This window comes from Pongo abelii, chromosome 19 (assembly GCF_028885655.2).
Source record: "Pongo abelii isolate AG06213 chromosome 19, NHGRI_mPonAbe1-v2.0_pri, whole genome shotgun sequence".
Lineage (NCBI taxonomy): Eukaryota > Metazoa > Chordata > Mammalia > Primates > Hominidae > Pongo > Pongo abelii.
In genome coordinates this window covers 73,466,081-73,488,565 of record NC_072004.2, presented here as the reverse complement: position 1 = coordinate 73,488,565, position 22,485 = coordinate 73,466,081, and the positions used below count along the sequence as shown (strand labels likewise).

Here is a 22,485-nt window from a genome sequence, read left to right as displayed (position 1 = left end):
TTGGCTTGCAGTTTGAATCCTGGTTTATTTAAGTAGCATTCAGGAGTTATACTGTAAATAAACATCATTATGGCTAATGACTAATTAAAATCACCATTCATTACAAATACCAACCAGGTTAGATAATACTATTAACTATCTTTTCCCCTTCGGTCTGGGGTTCATATTCTTCCTTTTCTGGAAGTCATTTTCATGGATAAAATATTTAGCATTTTTTGTTACCTCTTCCTTCACCAACTGTACTCAACACCCTTCTGTAAACAGAGTGAGAACCTGGGTTCATGGACAAGCTCTTTTCCACTTATCTTGGGGTTAAACCAAAACTTTTTCAGCAACTTTGCCCCCGTCCAAGTTTTGCAGAACACCAGCTGCCTCTTCCTGTTCTAGGCTTTCTAGGGCTAGAACGGACTTCAAGCATTAAAGAAGTCATCAGCATTTCCTATACCTCACACACACTCATTTGCCCACCCTGAACTTCACTGACATTAATTTAGGAGCCTGCCTTTCGCCTTTCACATGTTTCTATTTCCCCCACTGTACTGTAAAATAAGATCTGCCCTGACATTAAGAAAAAAGGCAACTGTTAAATTTACTTTTCCCTTTAAATAACAGGATTTTTTCCTTTTCTACAAGATTAGCAAAATATTTCACAATACCTATATTTTTTCCCTTAAATAAAAATGTATGCAAAATTACTATAATAGACATTGCTCAATAGGTGCTGGTGGGTTTATCAGCACACTCTTCCTCCTTTCATTGAAATGCAGAGATTCCCTTGAAGTTGGATACTCTTGAATGCACCATGGAGTCTTTAGAAAGCAACGGTACCAATTATTAAGTATTGCAGGAAAATTACTTTCTCCTTGAGAGAGGAAGAGTAACAACATTTCTATCATGCTCTGGGTGTTATTTCAATGCCAAATAACTATGAAACTTGAGGTGGATTACAGAAATTATGAGAATAATTCTTAAAAACAACTTCCGAGGTTAATGTCTTTCAAAACCTGAAAATTAAGATATCCCCATAAAAAATCCAAAGAAAAATAACCAAAATTAACCAAAGAAAAATACTCAACTTCAATAAAAGCAGAAAGAAAAATGGTTCTATACGAAGTTGAAGTTACACTTGTCAATGCACTAAAATAGTTTTATCCAAATCAACTGAAAAACTGTCTTCATACTATTCATCCAATGTCTAAAGTGAAAATTTAAGTTCTGGTCTTTAATTTGCTCCCCAAAATACTGTAACAGGTATTGTCTTGGTAACTCAACAATGGGTTCTATACAGATTCATCAGATTAAAAATAAGCAAGGGCTTCTATCCCATACCCCAATGACAGAATAAAGATCATCTCTGAGCAGCAGGCAGTTATTTAATACAAGGTCACTCCTCAATAGCGTTGGCTGTACCAGTCGTTGTTGTTTAACTGAAGAAGTTCTGTCACAACCTGCAGGATATTGTAATTGTGTTTCTTCAGCAGCTGTAGGTTCAGCTGCCTGTCACAGAATCCCATTTCAAAGAGATGGGCCATCAGGGCTGCTGTCTGATCTTCAGAAACTATTGGCTGTGTAGAGACAAGCAAAGCAAAAAAAAAAAATTCTGTATAATTTAAATGTTTATTTTACACATTTGTATCATCTTGCAAGCATACTAGTCTTTCCAGATTTATTCAAAGTACTAGGTAATTAGATTCAAGGCTATGGCACTCCTGTGTACTTGATACCAACGGTTCGGACTGGGAAGGCCCTGTTTAGATTAGTTATGTGTGTACTTGAAGGAGGAGAAAAGGGAAACCGGGGAGCTAATGAACTGTACTTAGAACTAGGAGAATGCTTCACTCGGGACTTTCAGGAAGAAGCATTTTTTGGCCAGATGAAGGAATGACAGCAAGCCCCGGAGACCCTGTGAACATAAATGTAATTGTGATGATGGGGGAAGTATGAGCAAGATAAAAGTGTTACTGAAAGATGCTATGGGAAATTTTGTCAGATATGCAGAGGAGCTGGACAAAAAAAACAGCTTGGGAAATTACAACCTGGGAAGGCTTCTTGATTTTTTCTCCTCCAAAAGAATAGGTAAGAGGGGCTGGGCGCGGTGGCTCACACCTGTAATCCCAGCACTTTAGGAGGCTGAGGCGGGCGGATCATGAGGTCAGCAGATTGAGACCATCCTGGCTAACACAGTGAAACCCCATCTCTACTAAAAATACAAAAAATTAGCCAGGCGTGGTGGCAGGCGCCTATAATCTCAGCTACTTGGGAGGCTGAGGCAGGAGAATGGCGTGAACCCGGGAGGTGGAGCTTGCAGTGAGCCAAGATCGCGCCACTGCACTCCAGCCTGGGCAACAGAGCGAGACTCCATCTCAAAAAAAAAAAAAAAAAAAAAAAAAAAAGAATAGGTAAGAGGAAGTTAACATTCATTCATTCAAGCCCTGTGGTGGAAGCATTACCTTCCTAAATCCTTAAACGCTTGTTTTTTTGTTGTTGTTGTTTTGTTTGTTTTTTGAGACAGGGTGTCACTCTGTTCCCCAGGCTGGTATGCAGTGGTGTGAACACAGCTCATTGCAGCCTCAACCTCCTGGGCTCAAGTGATCCTCCTGCCTCAGCCTTCCAAATAGCTGGGACCACTCGTCCGCGCTACCACGCCTGGCAAATTTTTAAATTTTTTACTAGAGATGGTTTCCCTATGTTGCCCAGGCTGGTCTTGAACTTCTGGGCTCAAGTGATCCTTGAACTTTGGTCTCCCAAAATGCTGGGATTATAGATGTGAGCCACCTCGCCTGGCCTCTGGTTCTGCTATTATCCCAATTTCACACACTGGGGATACTGAAACTGTGCAGCAGAAAGATTATTAACTTTGGAGGCAGATAGGCTTAGACTCAAACCCTAATCTTCCATTTACTTACCAACTGTGCTATCGATTCCTTTATGAACTGAAGATATATCATACCTCCTACTTTGCAGGGTTGTTGAAAAAGTATGTAAAGATGAGAACAGTATGCAAACATGTTAAGCATTTCCCTCCAAACCTGATTCCACTGTTCCATTCTACCTTCTTATTTCAGAATAGATTATCCATCCTCCTTTGCAGGTTAATGGAATGTACCTTGCATTGTATCTCATTACCTCTCACCACTTCAGAAATCTTTCTCCATCTCCAATCTGTCTCTCATCTTTATCATTAACCTCTTTCACTGCTGGCTTGCCCATCTCTAAAGTCTCACCCAACTTTAAGAATGCTTCCTCTTGTCTTATGTATCCTAGCTTCTGCCTGTTGTAGCCTGGCTATTTGAAAGTGTGGCATACTTCCACTCTCAAATTCCTCACCACCAGTTCACATCTCTCTGTAGCATCTAACACCGTTGACCATGTCCCCCTTATTAAAACACCCTTCCCTAAGTTCCAGCATAGAACTCTCTCTCTTCATTTTCCTCCTAGTTCCCAGCTTTCTTTCAGAGTATTCCTTTCCCTGATCCTTAAAGGTTGCTTCTTGCTTTCCCCATTATTCCTGGATCATCTCATTCCATCAGATGGCTTCTGCCATAATCTGTAGGCAAGTGACTCTCAAGCATGTATCACCAGGCCAAATTCCTCCCCTGTGATCTGGATGGATACCATTGGCTTGCCATTATCTGTGGGTTCCTCATCTATGGATCAATCAACAAAGGATTGAAAATATTTGGGGAGAAAAAAAGAAACATGTACAGACTTTTCTGTCATTATTCCCTAAACAATACAGTATAACAACTATTTAGATAGCATTTACATTGTATTGGGTATTGTAAGTAACGTAGAGATGAAGTATATGAGATGGGCTGGGTGCAGTGGCTCAAGTCTGTCATCCCAGCACTTTGGGAGGCTGAAGCAGGAGGATTGTTTTGAGGCCAGGAGTTAGTTGCCCTGGGCAACATAGTGAAACCCCATCTCTTCAAAAAGATTTTTAAAAAACTAGCCAGGCATGGTGGTGCCCACCTGTAGTCCCTGCTACTCAAGAGGCTGAGGTGAGAGGATTGCTTGAACCCAAGAGTTCTAGGCTGCAGTGAGCTACAATCTAGTTATTGTACTCCAGCCAGGATGACAGAGCAAGACCCTGTCTCTAAAAAACTAAAACTAAACAAGCAAGCAAGAAGATGTGCCTAGGTTATATGTAAATACTACACTATTTTATATAAGGGACTTATGCATCTATGGATTTCAGTATCCCACGGGGGGTCCTGGAGCCAACTATCATAGATACTGAGGGACAACTATATATCCAGCTGCACTCTGGATATCTTTACCTTTACCTGGATATGCCACAAACTTAACACTGTCCAGCAAAACTGACCTAGTTCTCTTCTTCTGCTCTTAATGAACAGTACTAAGCCAGAAACTTGGAATTTATCCTTGACTTTTTCCCCCCACCCCAAGATAGTGTCTGGCTTTGTTGCCCAGGCTGGAGTGCAGTGGCATGACCTCAGCTCACTGCAGCCTCTGCCTCTGGGGCTCAAGCTATTCTCCCACCTAAGCCCCCCAAGTAGCTGGACTACAGGTGTGCGCCACCAAGTCCGGCTAATTTCTTTGTATTTTTTGTAGAGATAGGGTTTCACTATGTTGCCCAGGCTGGTCTCAAACTCCTGAGCTCAAGTGATCTGCCCACCTTGGCCTCCCAAAGGGCTGAAATTACAGATGTGAGCCACCATGCCCAGCCTATCCTTGACTTCTTTTTAGCCACTTAATCATCATCTCAAAGTTATGCCATTTCCATCTCTTAATTATCTTTTCTACCCTTCCTTTCCACCAATACATGGATTCTCTTAGGGATTTCCTCTTTTTTTGAGACGGCGTCTCGCTCTGTCACCCAGGCTGGAGTGCAGTGGCATGATTTCAGCTCAATGCAACCTCTGCTTCCCAGGTTCAAGCAATTCTTCTGCGTCAGACTCCCGAGTAGCTGGGACTACAGGCACGTGCCACCACGCCCGGCAATTTTTGTATTTTTAGTAGAGATGAGGTTTCACCATATTGGCCAGGCTGGTCTCGAACTCCTGACCTCGTGATCTGCCCGCCTCGGCCTCCCAAAGTGCTGGGATTACAGGCATGAGCCACCACGCCCAACTGGATTTCTTTACTGGCTCTACCAGCCTCTACAATGTAGCCGGTAATCTTACTAAGAACAGATCTCATCATGTCAATCACTTCCTTAAAACCCTTCAATTGCTCCTATTAATTAGCCTTAAAATAAAATCCAAACCTCATAACACAGCATCCTGCCTACATATTTGGTCTGTTTTTCTTTTTTCTTTTTTTTGAGACAGAGTCTCGCTCTGTCACCCAGGCTGAAGTGCAGTGGCGCAATCTCGGCTCACTGCAACGTCCACCTCCCAGGTTCAAGCGATTCTCCTGCCTCGGCCTCCTGAGTAGCTGGGATTACAGGCACATCACCATGCCTAGCTAATTTTTGTATTTTTAGTAGAGATGGGGTTTCACCATGTGGGTCAGGCTGGTCGTGAACTCCTGACCTCATGATCCACCCGCCTCAGCCTCCCAAAGTGTTGGGATTACAGGCGTGAGCCACCACACCCGGCCTTGGTTTTTTTTTTTTTTTTGAGACAGGGTCTCACTCTGTCACCCATACTGGAGTTCAGTGGTGTGATCTCAGCTCACTGCAACCTCTGCCTCCCAGGCTGAAGTGATCTTCCCACCTCGGCCTCTTGAGTATCTGGGACCACAGGCGTGTACCACCATGCCCAGCTAATTTTTTATATTTTTAGTAGAGACAGGGTTTTGCCCTGTTGCCCAAACTGGTCTTGAACTCCTGGATGCAAATAATCCACCAGCCTCGGCCTCCCAACCTGCTAGGATTATAGGTGTGAGCCACCAAGCCCAGCCAGTCTTTTTTCGTCTTACTCCTCTTCTTAGACCAGATTCACACTCCATGCTCACATTTCCAAGTCTTTTTTATTGGCTATACTGTCTACAATGACCTTTCCCTCCCTCTTTCCTGATGAACATTTACTCTGTCCTTTAGGACTCAGTTCAGGCATCATCTACCAGAAAGCCTTACTTGGGCACACCAGGCTGAAGTGTTTCATCTGTCTGATAGCACTGGCATAGTATCTTTTTTTTTTTTTTGAGATGGAGTCTCACTCTGTTGTCCAGGCTGGAGTGCAGTAGCACGATCTCGGCTCACTGCAACCTCCACCTCCCAGGTTCAAGTGATTCTCCTGCCTCAGCCTCCCAAGTAGCTGGGATTACAGGCATACATCACCGTGCCCGGCTAATTTTTGTATTTTTAGTAGAGACGGGGTTTCATCATGTTGGCCAGGATGGTTTCGATCTCCTGACCTCATGATCCGCCCGCCTCAGCCTTCCAAAGTGCTGGGATTACAGGCATGAGCCACCACACCTGGCCAGCATAGTATCTTACTATGTACTTTAAGTATCCATGCACCTCACTTGTTTCCCATAGTTTTTGGCCAAGACTCAGTGTCTTTTTTGTTGTTGTTTTTTGAGACAGGGTCTCACTCTGTCACCCAAGCTGGAGTGCAGTGGCTCCACTGTGGCTCACTACGGCAGCCTCAACCTCCTGGGCTCAAGTGATCCTCCCACCTTAGTTTCCCAAGTAACTGGGACTGTAGGTGCATGCCATCATACCTTTTTTTTTTTTTTTTGAGATGGAGTCTCGTTCTGTCACCAGGCTGGAGTGCTGTGGCGCCATCTTAGCTCACTGCAAGCTCTGACTCCCTGGATCAAGCAATTCTCCTGCCTCAGCCTCCCGAGTAGCTGGGACTACAGGCGCCTGCCACCATGCCTAGCTAATTTTTGTATTTTTAGTAGAGACAGGGTTTCAACATGTTAGCCAGGATGGTCTCGATCTCCTGACTTTGTGATCCGCCTGCCTCGGCCTCCCAAAGTGCTGGGATTACAGGTGTGAGCTACCGCACCCGGCCATACTTATCTAATTTTTAAATATTTTTGTAGAGATGGGGGTCTCACTATGTTGCCCAGGCTGGTCTCAAACTCCTGGGCTCAAGCAATCCTCCCACCTTGGCCTCCCAAAGTGCTAGGATTACAGGTAAGCGCCACCATACCTGGCCAAGAACTGGTGTTTTATTCATGCCATAGTGCCAACACCTGGAATAGCTTCTCTCTATAGAAAATATTAATAGATCATCACTAATAGATTCTTCTCTTTTCTTCCCTTAAGTAACTTGGCTAAAGTCATATAGTTAGAAAGTGGCAGAGTTGGCCGGGCGCGGTGGCTCACGCCTGTAATCCCAGCACTTTGGGAGGCCGAGGCGGGCAGACCACGAGGTCACGAGATCGAGACCATCCTGGCTAACACAGTGAAACATCGTCTCTACTAAAAAATACAAAAAAATTAGCCGGGCGTGGTGGCAGGCGCCTGTAGTCCCAGCTACTCGGGAGGCTGAGTCAGGAGAATGGTGTGAACCCAGGAGGTGGAGCTTGCAGTGAGCCGAGATCGCGCTACTGCACTCCAGCCTGGGCAACAGAGCGAGACTCCATCTCAAAAAAAAAAAAAAAAGTGGCAGAGTTGTGTTGTGTGTTAACTAAAGACTAAATCTAAAGCCTATGCCCTTTCCACAATGCCATGTTACTCTTCAACCCAGACAGATGCCATCACTTTCACTGGTGACATGGAGTTGAGATTCAGGAAAATAAAACACACACACTGACCTGTGCAGTGACTGGTGGCCCAGCAAACAGGGCCTTGTATGCAGAGGCAGCAACAGACAAAGCCCCCTTCACCAGTCCTCCAGCAATGCTGCTCCCATGATGGTGCCTGCAGAGGAAAACCAAATTATCTCCCCAAACAAACACAAATCATTACCTTTTTACAAGATAATCTAGGCTCTAATCCTTGGAAGAAAATAAGATTTCCTTAAGAGAAAAAAAATCAGATGGAAAAAGAGAACACGATTGCTTTCATTATCAGCTTTATAGCTACAGATCATGGTTTGATGGAGGGCCCAGCTCTACTGGTGCAAGATATGGGCACTGCAGGAAATACACCACTCTGGTAACCATGACGGCTCTCACTCCTAGCTGAAAATTAATGTGATCAAGGACACACGAGGATATCAACAGTTTGTCTGCTCAATTATTCTCTCAGAGAAAACACCTTGCAAAGGAAATGTGATTTTCTGGACACTGGCCTAATATGAGTGGGAGCAGAGAACCAGGTATGTCCAAGAAAAAATTATTTAAATGTATACTGGGCTTAACCTTTCTACCTTTTCCCCAGTGCTAAGAGTGAGGTAATTTGTGGACATTATTTCCTTGTCTGGAACATAAAACACTCTTTTTTTTTTTATGTTGTTTCACTTGTCAGCCAGGCTGGAGTACAATGGTGCAATCTCAGCTCACTGCAACCTCCTCCTGGGTTCAAGCAATTCTCCCACCTCAGCCTCCTGAATAGCTGGGATTACAGGCGCCCGCCACCATGCCTGGCTAACTTTTGTATTTTTAGTAGAGACAGGGTTTTGCTATGTTGGCCAGGCTGATCTTGAACTCCTGACCTCATGATCCACCCGCCTCGGCCTCCCAAATAGAACACTCTTAAACATCAGCTTTAGCCGTTTGTTCAGTGTTGCTCAAAGCCTTTAGAAGAAACAAGAATAAGCAGGAACGAGGGCTCCCCTTCTCTGCTCTCTGAAGATGGGTACATACTGTGAGAGGCTCTTTTAAGCAGAAGGAATACAAGAATATCCACCTGCTTCTGAAAAAAGAGACTGCACAAGGTTGTTACCTTGAGTGGTCATAGCTCTTCTGTCTGCTGTTTACAAGTCCTGATGAGCCTCTGGGCTCTAAAAGCAAAAGAGCTGTTGGTTAGATGCAGCATCCATAAGCACCTACTGTTTCATAAGTCACAGCAAGGCTATTATTGAGGCAGGTGGCAATCTGATCACAGTGTTTGAAGTCTTTTTTTTTTTTTTTTAAGTATTTGGGAAGTTTTAAGGGTAGTTTAAGTGATAAGGAGAAACTGTCCAGAAATGCAATGCAAGATGACTGTTTATTGAATAAGAAAAATCAGCTCTATAATCCTAACACACTGATATATTTTATAGTAAGAAAACAGACTCACAGCCATTAGAAACCTGCTGATGTCAGGAAAGGGGGAGATGGAGCTGGAACCTAGATTGTTTGGCTCCAAAGCCTGTGTTCTTTCCACTAGCTCTATGAGGTCTAACAATATATTCAGTCAGAGAATAGAAATTAGAGTATGCAGGAGGAGCATGGAGAGTGTGAAGGGCAACTTTTTTTTTTTTTAAGACGGAGTCTCGCCCTGTTGCCTGGGCTGGAGTGCAATGGTGCGATCTTGGCTCACTCCAACCTCCGCCTCCCAGGTTCATGCGATTCTCCTGCCTCAGCCTCCCAAGTAGCTGGGATTACAAGTGCCCGCCACCATGCCTGGCTAATTTTTGCTATTTTTTAGTAGAGACAGGGTTTCACTATGTTGGCCAGGCTGGTCTTGAACTCCTGACCCTATGATCCGCCTGCCTTGGCCTCCCAAAGTGTTGGGATTACAGGTGTGAGCCACCACGCCCGGCCTGTGAAGGGCAGGTTTCTAAAAACCGCCAAGAATCACGAAGAGAGAGAGGCTATTTATACCTGGTTTCCATTAGACAGGAGCAGAGAAAAAGAGAAAAAGCTGAGGCTGATCATTACCTCCTCTGATCTGATCAGGGACTGAAGAAACTTCTGGTATGGTAACTGGTAAATCCACTCCTGGGGAACCATGATGATGTACACAAGGAGAGCTCCTTTCAGAAAAACATAATATGGAAAGTAAATTGAAAAGGCACTTATGGCAACAGTGGAGAAATAGTAAACACAGCACAGCAGTGCCAAATTCTCTACAGAGGCTTCACATTTCTGATCCAGATCACATGTCTGGATTTAGGGTTCCATCATAAGGGCTACATTCTACCCCATTTTCCTCTTTAGCCACAGGCAAGCTAGAAATGTTGGCTTCAGTCTGGTCATGTACCCACCTACATCAAGTGGTGTCAATAAACGGAAATGTCTAGCTTTTGGGGAGAATGGTTTACATTATAGTCAAGGCTCCAGCATTTTCCCTACTATTAGGAGACAAGAATGATTCAGACAGATTCACCAGAGAATTAAAAATAATTTGTTTGGTTTTATAGTGTTTTTCCCCATAATGGATTTAACTTCCTAATTATGGCTGTTTGGGTTGAGTTTTTGCTGCCTTTACTGAAGAGTCAATAAAACAAGGAGGGAAGGTCCAGGGATGTTTGTGTTTAAAAACTGGCTCTCAGCCAGGCATAGTGGCTCACACCTGTAATCCCAGCATTTGGGGAGACCCAGGCAGTTGGATCGCTTAAGGCCAGGAGTTCAAGACCAGCCTGGACAACGTGGCAAAACCCCGCTTCTACAATAAATAACAAAAATTAGCTGGGTATGGTGGCCCATGCCTATAGTCCCAGCTACTCAGGGGGCTGAGGTGGGAGGATTGCTTGAGCCTCAGAGCAGAGGTGGCAGTGAGCCAAGATTGTGCCACTGCACTCCAGCCTGGGCAACAGAGTGAGACCCTGTCTCAAAAAAAAAAAAACACAACCAGCTCTCAGTAATCAAAATATAAGCAGACAGACTATACTCAGATAATTTAAGGCCAACTAAAACAAATATTTCTTTAAATCCAGAATCCACAAATACTGGGAAATACAACTTTTATTCATCTAAATTCAGACTTTACTATGGAAAATAGTCTCTTTCCATACTGAGGAAAAAACGGGTTTTGAGATCAGGTCGGTTCCTCTCTTTATTTCACCTCTGAAGAACACCCCAGCTGAGGGGGCTGTGAGTGGTACCTGGGCAGTGGCGGTGGAAGCTCCACTACCTCTGGGATTAGGGGCACTGTTTCCAGAGTCTGTGAGGTCGTGAAGATGTCACTTATGCTGTGCTCCTGTGGCTGGTTCTCCCCTCCAGGGAGTCTCTCCCCAGCTTCAGCTGGTTCCTGCCCAGCCTCAACCCCAGGCTCGCCTTCAGCACCTCGCTCCAGGCCTGGCTGTGAGAGCGCAGAGCTGTACATAGAATCCCCCAGGGGGCGGCTGGTATCAAAACACTCAGGCAGGATGATGATGTAATCCTCTGAGGAAGCAGAGGACTGACTTTGAACTTCATCTTTGAGCTCATCCTCTTCCTCATCCTCCTCCTCCTCCATGACAGCTTCTTCCTCAGCGATATGGACAATCTCCTCCCTCTCATTTCCAAGTGGTCCTTCTTCAGGCAAGGCAAATTTCACTAAAGGATGAAAGCAACCAATTTTCAGGTGGAAGCTAAAAGCAGGCCTAAGTACTATCCTTACTTGGTAAAGCCTTGTGGATCATGAGCTAGAATTATGAAAGCCAGAGGAGAGGGAAGAACTAAAGGGAAGGGCTGGTTCTGGAACCATGACCATATTCTAAGTTTGAAGACTATGCAAAACAAAATAGAATCAAAGCTCACAGAAACAAGGTAGGCAGAAACACCCAGGCTTCCAAGAAGCTCTATGAATCATAAAAGAAGGCAGCTCCATCCCTTCCCTTTTCCTTTTTATGTGATGGTTAATATACTGAGTAGAGTTTAAACCAAAACTGATACACTTACAGTGCTATAAAAAGAGAAAAAGTTAGGAGATGAGTATTGCAGGATTATATGTCTATCTCCTCCTCTTCTTTACAAAGATGATGCAGTCATGGGAGAAAACTGGCCAATCATGTTTGAGGGGGTAAAAAAGGATATAAAAAAGCTACCCAGGGCCAGGCACGGTGGCTCACGCTTGTAATCCCAGCACTTTGGGAGGCCAGCGTGGGCGGATCATGAGGTCAGGAGATCAAGGCCATCCTGGCTAACACGGTGAAACCCCATCTCTACTAAAAATACAAAAAAATTACCCAGGCATGGTTGCGGGCGCCTGTAGTGCCAGCTACTTGGGAGGCTGAGGCAGGAGAATGGCATGAACCTGGGAAGGCGGAGGTTGCAGTCAGCCAAGACCGTGCCACTGCACTCCAGCCTGGGCGACAGAGACGGTGTCCCAAAAAAAAAAAAAAAAAAAAAGCTACCCAGGCCAGATGTGGTGGCTTACACCTAAAATCCCAGCACGTTGGGAGGCCAAGGCAGGCAGACTGCTTGAGCTCAGGAGTTCGGGACCAGCCTGGGCAACATGGCGAAATCCCATCTCTACCAAAAAAAAAAAAAAATTTAGCTCATTGTGGTAGCATGTGGCTGTGGTCCCAGTTGCTTGGGAAACAGAGGTAGGGGGAGCCCAGGATGTTGTGGCTGCAATGAGCCATAAACTTGCTACTCGCACTTTAGCCTGGGTGAGAGTGAGACCTTATCTCAAAAAAAAAATTAAAAAATTACCCATAAATCCTATCAGAATAACAGCTGTGAACATTTTGGTATTGTCTTTCCAGACCTTTTTGTTATGTATTTGTACACACATGTGGAAAAAAATATAAAGATATACATGACTGATTGATTTGAGATGGAGTCTCACTCTGTTGCCCAGGCTGAAGTGCAGTAGCATGATCTCAGCTCACTGCAAGCTCTGCCTCCCGGGTTCACGCCATTCTCCTGCCTCAGCCTCCCGAGTAGCTGGGACTACAGGTGCGCCCGCCACCACACCCAGCTTATTTTTTGTATTTTTAGTAGAGATGGGGTTTCACCGTGTTAGCCAGGATGGTCTTGATCTCCTGACCTCATGATCCGCCCACCTCGGCCTCCCAATGTGCTGGGATTACAGGTATGAGCCACCGCACCTGGCCACATGTACACTTCATTATTTTTTTTTTTAGACGGAGTCTCACTCTGTCACCCAGGCTGGAGTGCAGTGGTGTGATCTCAGCTCACTGCAACCTCTGCTTCCCGGGTTCAAGCAATTCTCCTGCCTCAGCGTCTTGAGTAGATGGATCACAGGCACACGCTACCAGGCCCAGCTAATTTTTGTGTTTTTAGTAGAGATGGGGTTTCTCCATGTTGGTCAGGCTGGTCTCAAACTCCTGAGCTCGTGATCTGTCCGCCTGGGCCTCACAAAGTGCTGGGACTACAGGCGTGAGCCACTGCGCCTGGCCTTACATGTATACTTTAAACAAAAGTAAGATAAATAATATTTAAAGATATAGGTCAAATTTGATTATAATAAAGAGATTCTCCAATATTATTTTGACACAGTATATTTGAATTTTTGGATACTTCTTAAAATATATGCTATTGGTTCTATCTATCTGATACCTAGAAGTTTCTGTTATAAAGGTATTTATTCTTTTTTTTTTTTTTGAGACGGAGTTTCAGTCTTGTTGCCAGGCTGGAGTGCAATGGTGCCATCTCGGCTAACCACAGCCTTCACCTCCCAGGTTAAAGTGATTTTCCTGCCTCAGCCTCCCAAGTACCTGGGATTACAGGCATGTAATCCCTGGCATGTAGCCATCACGCCCGGCTAATTTTTTGTATTTTTAGTAGAGATGGGGTTTCTTCATGTTGGTCAGGCTGGTCTCGAACTCCCAACCTCAGGTGATCCACCCACCTCAGCCTCATAAAGTGCTGGGATTACAAGGGTGAGCCACCGTGCCCGGCCTATAAAGGTATTTATTACAGCAAAATTTAACCTTGAGAAACTTTGTTGGTACTCCTGCTTCTATCCACTGTTTCTGGGACTGCTGCCCTTGGAGAAAGCAGACAACTCAGCTACCCATAGGGGTCTCTGCTAAGGAGCTCTGTCAAATTACAGGAAGATTCCTTACTGCAGAATCCAGGCAGCACAACTGGCTGCTATTCCACTGTGGAATGCAGCTGTAATTCTGCCCCTGAGAAGATGAGAGAAATGAGTATGGTGGCTTCTTTGCTCCTGATGCTCTAATTAGAACAGTCAGGTAGCATACGTAGAGTCTAAAGACACAAACAAGATCAGAATTTCTTTTTTTTTTTTTTTTTTTTTTTTTTTGAGACGGAGTCTCGCTTTGTCACCCAGTCTGGAGTGCAGTGGCGCAATCTTGGCTCACTGCAAGCTCCGCCTCCCGGGTTCATGCCATTCTCCTGCCTCAGCCTCCCGAGTAGCTGGGAATACAGGCACCCGCCACGTCGCCAGGCTAATTTTTTGTATTTTTAGTAGAGACGGGATTTCACTGTGTTAGCCAGGATGGTCTTGATCTCCTGACCTTGTGATCCACCCGCCTCGGCCTCCCAAAGTGCTGGGATTACAGGCTTGAGCCACCACGCCCCGCCAAGATCAGAACTTCTAACTAAGATCACTCTCCCTTCAGTCTCAGTGAAGAAAAGCACATCTAACTAGTCAAGTCTGGCAGTCACAATTCAGGTGCCACCCTGTTAGGTAGGGGAAATGCAAGGACACTCACTCTGCAAGGACTTCTGTCTGCAAGGAGGGTTGTGGTCTGGGGCAGCATCCAAAGTAAGGGATCGGATTACTGTCTCACACACAAACTGGGTCCCACTCAGGTCTTCTTCTGCTTCCTCCACAGAAGCAATGTTCTCAGCCTTCCTCTTTACTGACACCATAGAATCTGAAAGACACACGAACCTTGTCTGCACTTGGTGTTTAAAGTGCTGAGGAACATTCACTAGTCATTACCCATGCTAAAACTAAACCAAGGAATAGCTGCTATCTAAACTTTGTCTGCACTTGGTGTTTAAAGTGCTGAGGAACATTCACCAGTCATCACCCATGCTAAAACTAAACCAAGGAATAGCCGCTATCTGTGCCACATGAAGGTGAGGAGACTTCAAAACATGAGATGCTACAGAAAGCAAGCCCATTTACATGCTAAGGTAGGGTCAGTAGGGGATAGCTGTAAAATAGGGTATGATATGGAAAGGGAGGATGCAAATACTTTACAAATGTTTAATCCTTTACCGGGAAGTGCTTTAAATCCTGCCCCTTCATTCTCTTCCTGTATCTGCCCCAAGCCTGGCTTCTCTATTAAAGGACTGTCATGTGGCAGAGGAGACATGCAGGGAGTCATATCTGGAGAATGAAGACAGGAGAACCATCAATCAAGAGAAAGCATCATATCATCAACAGTCAGTGTCCAGAAGTAGCAGTTTGTAGGCTTCTTGCCTCCCGCAGGGCTAAAATAAACCAAGATATGCTTTGAGGTCTGTTACAAAAAATTTCTCCAGACCAGTAAGTATGCAAAATATCTCAGATCAATCAATGCAGGAAGAATCACAGTTATTTAGCCTGGAAAGCAGTAACCAAGACACAAAACCATGAACATAAAGGAACAAAAGGACACAAATATCTAGAGGGAAAAAAGAGAAGAGGATTCCTTTATAGTGGAAAAGCCTTGCACGAACTTGTTTTATTGCTTTTTTTTTTTGAGATGCAGTCTTGCTCTGTCACGCAGGCTAGAATGCAGTGGCACAATCTCGGCTCACTGCAACCTCCGCCTCCCAGGTTCAAGCAACTCTCTGCCTCAGCCTCCTGAGTAGCTGGGATTACAGGCACCTGCCACCATGCCCAGATAATTTTTGTATTTTTAGTAGAGATGGGGTTTCACCATCTTGGCCAGGCTGGTCTTGAACTTCTGACCTTGTAATCCACCCGCCTTGGCCTCCCAAAGTGCTGGGATTACAGGCGTGAGCCACCGTGCCCAGCCTCTTTTTTTGTTTGTTTTTTGAGACTGGGTTTCACTCTGTCGTCCAGGCTGGAGAGCAGTGGCACAATCCTGGCTCACTGCAGCCTCTGCCTCCTGGGATCAGGAGATTCTCCCACTTCAGTCTCCCTGGTAACTGGGACCACAGGTGCAGGCCACCATGCCAAGCTAATTTGTTTGTTGTTTTTTTTTTTTTGAGACGGAGTTTTGCTCTTCTCCTGGCTGGAGTGCAATGGTGCAATCTCAGCTCACCACAACCTCCGCCTTCTGGGTTCAAGCAATTCTCCTGCCTCAGCCTCCCGAGTAGTTCGGATTACAGGCATGTGCCACCATGCCCGGCTAATTTTGTATTTTTAGTAGAGAAGGGGTTTCTCCATGTTGGTCAGGCTGGTCTCGAACTCCCGACCTCAGGTGATCCGCCCGTCTCAGCCTCCCAAAGTGCTGGGATTACAGGCGCGAGCCACTGTGCCTGGCCACACCCAGCTAATTTTTAAAAGTAATTTTTGTAGAGATGGGGGTTTCACCATGTTGCCCAGGCTGGTCTCAAACCCTGGCCTCAAGTGATCCTCCTGCCTTGGCCTCCCAAAGAGCTGGGATTATAGACACGAGCCACCATGCCCAGCATGTTGTTGCTTTTGACAAAGGACAGGAAAGAAGGAAAATGGATCCATGATTGCTGCTTTACTATCCTACTGTGGGAGAAATCCTTGCCATTTCCTCAGAATAAAACACTACCAGTGTCTAGGCTGTGGTACTTTTATGCCTATTAGTAAGATGAACAAGATGAAATGAGTGACATTCTTACCCACAGGGGTGTTGTGGGGCACTCTCTCCAACTCTTGAACAATGTTTATATCCAACAGCTCAAAGGACAGCAGATCCTATAAAAAAAGACAATGTTAGGCTGTTTGGAGTGCATGCTGGAGCCATGTCTTGACGGGACTTGTAGACCATTTCCACATCATTTTGTATTCAACTCTGTTCAAATTCATGCCTGTCCCCAGACAAGTGAAAACAAGAAGAGTTAAATGGGAATTAGATGTTGAAATAACCCAATAGCAGGAAAGAGAAAATGCAGCAGGTATGAAGGAGAATTAGCTAGGCCGAAGTGAAGAGGCAACTAAAGGGAGTTTGTGGGGAAGTACAGGATTGAGTTCCCAATTCAAAGAGGAAACATCTAGCTTACAAACTTGCTTCCATGGGTGATCTCCTTCCCATTAAATATACCTGACTAGATCAAAGTGGGCATATCTCTGATTTCCTGATTACCGCCTATGGCTCTACCACCTTCTCGCCTGTGCTCTCTCCCTCTGTCCCTTGCCCTTCAAAGTGCTGAATCTTCCACCTGGGCAGTCAGAAGATCCACAGATGGGATGTAGAGCTCCCTCTCACTGGCAACATTTTTTGCCTTCTGTGGGATGCAGGCTGCTGTCCCTTCTGTCTGCTCAGTCACTTCACCAAGCTGTCTTTCTTCTTTAGCCAGAAGAAAAGTTTCCTATAGAGACAAACCATTGAGACAAATTTTAGGCCTTCAACAGAACTGAAGAGGCAGGCTGACAATGCCCCCAAAAATAAAAATGCTGCTGTACCTCCATATTTTAAAAAACTTAATAAATGTTTTTGATATATTTTTACAGTTACAGAAAAAGTTGTAAAAACAGCAGAGAGAATTCACATTCACTTAGCTTCCCCTAATGATGACAACTTATATTAACTATAATAGTCAAAACCAGAAAATTAACATTGGATAACTTTAAGCAGTAAACACTCTGCCCCACTAATACAGGGAAATTGCATTAAAAAACTGTGCACTAAGTAGCAACCAGGGCAAGACCTCATTAGTATTTAGGGAACATACACAGGGTATTTCAGGAGAGATGGATGTTAAGGAGTAAAGCTATCAGTTCAGCAGTTCCACAGGCCAGCCCAGGCCAGGAGCCCCTTTTTCCCTTGTGCAGTCAACAGGCTGACCATGCAACATTACAAAGAGGTACAAAAGTATTCAAGGACTACCTGCAGCAAAACCCTAAAGACACTAAAATAAACACCCTAAGGAAGAGGCCAAATATCAGCATAGAAATGTGTTGGGGTGGGGGGAGATGCTAACCTTTCAAGGTTTCTGGAAAACAACCAGCTATGAGTGGGTTCTTTTAGTTTTAGCCATCTCCTCTCTAACTAAGATTTGGATACTAGGCCAAAGCCTGTCAGTCAATGCTCACCTCTTGCTGGCAGGTGAGATCATCAGTTTTGCTTGAGCTGATCATGCCCTTTTCAATGTTATCAGGGCTCTCTTCGGAGGGGAAAGGATCTACTATGATACTGCACCAGACCCGAGGCCCAAATTGCTGGCCTTTGTGAGAAAGACGCCAATGGGAAGTATACGTTCCCTCCAAGGCTGGGGCAATGAACTCCACAGATACAACTCCCACATGGCCGGCCTTGAGGCAGGGAACCAAAACATCCTTCTTTTCTGTGGAAGCCAAAGTCAGGTTTCCCCACATGAACTTGAGCTGAAAAGAACAGTAAGAAGAGAAAGCAAGCTTATCAGCTGAGCACTCTGCCACTTCAAATAACCTCATCTTTGCATTTTGTGGGAAAAATTACCTTTGTGTCTGCACTCCACTTTACATTTCCTGTATTTTTCATCCTCCAGTGTTTGATAAACTTGGTTCCTGGCTGAAGGTGAGTCCCATCAGGCAAATTCTCATCCACAAATGCTGCACTGAGCGTTGGCATAACGGGGGTACAGGGCTGCAAAGGGAGCCTGAACAGAAATTCAGATGCTTAGTCACTTGCTGTTGGGTGTGAAGGCTTCTGAATACCTCACACTAGCTTGAGAGTCTGACTGTGACTCTTGAAAATGTACTAACCCATTTGCCTTAAAAATAATACTGATATTACTAGTATAGGACCACATATTAGAAACAATAAATTTTCTGACCAACTTAAAACAATAAAACAAAGGATAGGTCTCACTCCTGAGCTAAAAAAGTCATGGTAAGAGTAATTAAAAGGGCCTATAAATACAACACCTAGAGAGTCAGGCTTTTAAAACATTTGTTCCTTTTGCTTCAATTCCAGATTGCCTCCAATGAAGAGAGGGACCCCGCCATTCTGAACTTTAGTGGTTTCTATCTTTCTGAAGAAGGAAACAAAACAAGTGTCAAAAATAACTACCAAACTTGGCCAGGCGCGGTGGTTCACGCCTGTCATCCCAGCACTTTGGGAGGCCAAGGCAGATGGATCACGAGGTCAGGAGATCGAGACCATCCTGGCTAACACGGTGAAACTGTGTCTCTACTAAAAAATACAAAAAATTAGCTGGGCCTGGTGGTGGGCACCTGTAGTCCCAGTTACTCGGGAGGCTGAGGCAGGAGAATGGCGTGAACCCAGGAAGTGGAGCTTGTAGTGAGCCGAGATCACGCCACTGCACTCCAGCCTGGGCAACAGGCGAGACTCCAAGACTCCGTCTCAAAAACAAAACAAACAAAAAACTACCAAACCACCTTTTAATAATACTAAGACCACGCCAGGCAGGCGCAGTGGCTCACGCCTGTAATCTCACTATTTTGGGAGGCCAAGGCGGGCAGATTCATGAGGTCAGGAGTTCGAGACCAGCCTGACCAACAGGATGAAACCCCATCTCTACTGAAAAAATACAAAAATTAGCCGGGCATGGTGGCATGCACCTGTAATCCTAGCTACTCAGGAGGCTGAGGCAGGAGAATCACTTGAACCCGGAAGGCAGAGGTTGCAGTGAGCCTAGATCATGCCACTGCACTCCAGCCTGGGCAACAGAGCGAGACTCCATCTCAAAAAAAAAAAAAAAAAAAAGCCAGGTGCTGTGGCTCACACCTGTAATCCCAGCACTTTGGGAGGCCAAGGCGGGTGGATCACGAGGTCAAGAGATTGAGACCATCCTGGCTAACACGGTGAAACCCCATCTCTACTAAAAATACAAAAAATTAGCCAGGCGTGGTGGCAGGTGCTTGTAGTCCCAGCTACTCAGGAGGCTGAGGCAGGAGAATCGCGTGAACCCGAATGCAGAGCTTGCAGTGAGCTGAGATCGCACCACTGCACTCCCGCCTGGGCGACAGAGCAAGACTCTGTCTCAAAAAACAAAAAACAAAAAACAAAAAAAAAATACTAAGACCAGATAATGGAAAGTTTTAAAGATTTGGCTGTTAAGGGCTACCAATAAATAAGACGGAAGTTGGTTGAAGTTCCAGTTTCAGAGAGCTGGGCCTAAAGTTTTGGCTCCCACCCCAGCCCTGGGCTTACATCAGGGTATTAGACTGGAGCAAGCTCTCAGGTCGGCCTAAAGGAGACTTGGGGCTCTGGAGTCCATGGATTGAATTCCACAGGTGAATTTTCCTATGGAGTTTAAGCTGCTTTTTAAGTTCCTTGACCTCTGCTTTACGTTGTTTCTTCTCAGCTCGCAACCTTTGCTTTTCTGCTTTAAGAAAGTTCTTATCAACCTGTTTCTGGAGCCTGTGAGATAATAAAAGCAAGTCTTAAAAGAAAGTCACAAATAAATTCTGAAGCTATGTGGAGCCAATTGCAATCTCCATCAGTGTCAGCTTCCAGTTTAATTTCTTTTTTTGTTTTAGAATTAGGGTCCAACTCTGTCATGTAGGCTGGAGTACAGTGGTGTAATCATGGCTCCCTTCCACCTCATATTCCTGGGTTCAAGCAATCTGCTCACCTCAGACTCCCAAGTAGCTGAAACTATAGGTAGGCACCACCACGCCTGGCTAATTTTTAAATTTTTTTGTAGAGGCGGGATCTTGCTATGTTGCCCAGGCTGGTCTCAAATATTTGGCTTCAAGCACTCCTCCCACCTTAGCCCCTCAAGTTGCTGAGATAACAGTTATGGGCCATTGTGCCCAGCCTACTTTAGTTTCTTAATTTGTTTTTACAGCTATTATTTCTATTTCACTAACTTTGGATAACTGTCTTCATTATTGCACATCAATTGAAAATGAGCAGAACTAAGGAGACTATCTGTAGTTTTGTGATTCATACCTTGTCACCAGAACCAAGAAGTCAATCAGAGAATAAGCATCTCTATGTAGAGGGTTTTACCTGACTTGTTCCAGAGCAGCAGGAAGACGAGGAGTAGAGTACTTTGAGTGACAAAACGGTTCAGAGGAGCCCACAACAGGTCTCCGCAACTTCAGCAGGACATGGTTAGTGTCGTGGCCATATGGCCCTGCTTCACAATCTTCACAGATATTGTAGGATGGGCATAGGCTGTGGGGAAAGAATGGCACAATACACAATGGCAGAATAGGAAGTACCTGGGGTAGGGAGATATAAGACCATACTTCTATGTTTGCTCCAGTACCAACTAGCAGGTAACCTGAGCATGCCATCTGACTATGCCATGCCTCAATTTTCCTCATTAATAAAATGAGCATAATAACACTTAACCCATATCCATTTTAAAGGAAAATCTATGGGAGGAAGGTAAGATGTGAAAGTACATGGGGCCAGACACAGTGGCTCATGTCTGTAATCCCAGCACTTTGGGAGGCCATGGAGAAGAGGATCATTTGAACCTAGGAGTTTGAGACTAGCCTGGGCAATATAGGGAGACCCCATCTCTAAAAAAATAATTAAAAGGCAGGCATGGTGGCCCGTGTCTGTGATACCAGCTACTTGGCAGGCTGAAGTGGGAGGATTGTCTGAGCCTGGGAGGGTGAGGCTGCAGTGAACCATGATTGCACCCTGCACTCCAGCCTGGGTGACACAGACCCTGTCGTCAGCAACAACAACAACAACAACAAAAGGCATTTGGAACAACCGAGGAACTACCCTTAGTGATCTAATTTTGTCCGTTCAGGGGAACATAATTTTGCCTGGCTTTGCTAATCCAAATGCACTTTTGAACACAACAATTTGAACAGTTACAACCCACAAAGCATGTGGGTGAAGAGTAGCTTGTGCTTCCAACTCACAGCTACAATATCTAATGCTCAGAAACAGGGTACAATTAATTTCCCTTTACCTACACAGAAAGCCAGGGAGGTAAAAGCTGTAAGGTCTATCACTAGCTAGCTACTCCCAAGCAACTGCTTACCTACACTGGTAGCGGACACCAACAATCCTTCTTTGGCAGTTGTTGCAAGCAATATGCCAGCTGAACTGGTTTTCTGGCAAAAACAATGTTTCTTCTGAAGTAGGCATTGAGACTTCTGAGGGACAAGAACCCAAGGATGGGTTCTGGAGGACAAGCTTTTCATGTAATTTCTGTTCAAGCTTCTCAACTGTTTCTTTAACCACTTGTTCTCTGAACTAGAATATGGAGCAGAAGGTAGGGAAAAAACTCAGTTCCAATATTGGAAAAAAGTGTGAAGATATCAATAGATCTAAAACCTGTCTCTGGTATAATACAAAAACACAATAAACAACTGCTACTGAATAGACAGAAGCATAGCAAAAGGTCTATTCCTTCCACAGCTAAACTGGTTCGAAGAAAATATCAAAACATCCTTTTGATAAGTAAATTTCTAACTTTTTCTCAAGCAGAGATCTGTCCCTCTCCCTTACATGCTTAGAATTAGACTCCCTCTTTTTCTGACACTTCACTGCAAAGATTAGAGCTTTCTCGACTGGAACTGTTCTAAGTTTGGAAATTATAAGCTACCACTCTTCACCTGTACCAGAGGCAGCAGCCACCTGGGTTCAGTTATCTATTTCTTCCACATTCCACCTGTGCCAACACCACAGTTAAAACCCAAGTGCGAGAGAACACTCACCGTCTCCAGGTAGCTTGTGAACCAGTCGGGGGGCTTGTCTTGAGGCTGGTCTGTGTCACATGTAGCAAGTGGAAACGACTGGGAGAAAACACAAGCCGAGATGTTAG

The 22,485-nt window shown here is 44.9% G+C and overlaps 1 protein-coding gene across 3 annotated transcripts in view; it reads right to left on the bottom strand.

Annotated features, from left to right (window-relative positions):
- Nucleotides 1-5: 5 nt before the first annotated feature.
- Nucleotides 6-22,485, bottom strand: part of NBR1 (NBR1 autophagy cargo receptor) — a 40,639-nt gene continuing 18,159 nt past the window's right edge. For 2 of the 3 annotated variants that reach the window (XM_024234277.3, XM_054546238.2), the window contains exons 7-21: nucleotides 22,379-22,456; nucleotides 21,700-21,914; nucleotides 20,703-20,870; nucleotides 19,899-20,108; nucleotides 18,222-18,381; nucleotides 17,837-18,127; nucleotides 16,963-17,112; nucleotides 16,423-16,498; nucleotides 14,876-14,986; nucleotides 14,361-14,525; nucleotides 10,836-11,268; nucleotides 9,670-9,764; nucleotides 8,750-8,807; nucleotides 7,678-7,783; nucleotides 6-1,565 (exon numbers count right to left, since the gene is read on the bottom strand). In XM_024234277.3, the coding sequence (XP_024090045.2) occupies nucleotides 1,392-1,565; nucleotides 7,678-7,783; nucleotides 8,750-8,807; nucleotides 9,670-9,764; nucleotides 10,836-11,268; nucleotides 14,361-14,525; nucleotides 14,876-14,986; nucleotides 16,423-16,498; nucleotides 16,963-17,112; nucleotides 17,837-18,127; nucleotides 18,222-18,381; nucleotides 19,899-20,108; nucleotides 20,703-20,870; nucleotides 21,700-21,914; nucleotides 22,379-22,456 (2,490 nt within the window). In that variant the 3' untranslated portion in view covers nucleotides 6-1,391. 3 annotated transcript variants of the gene reach the window in all.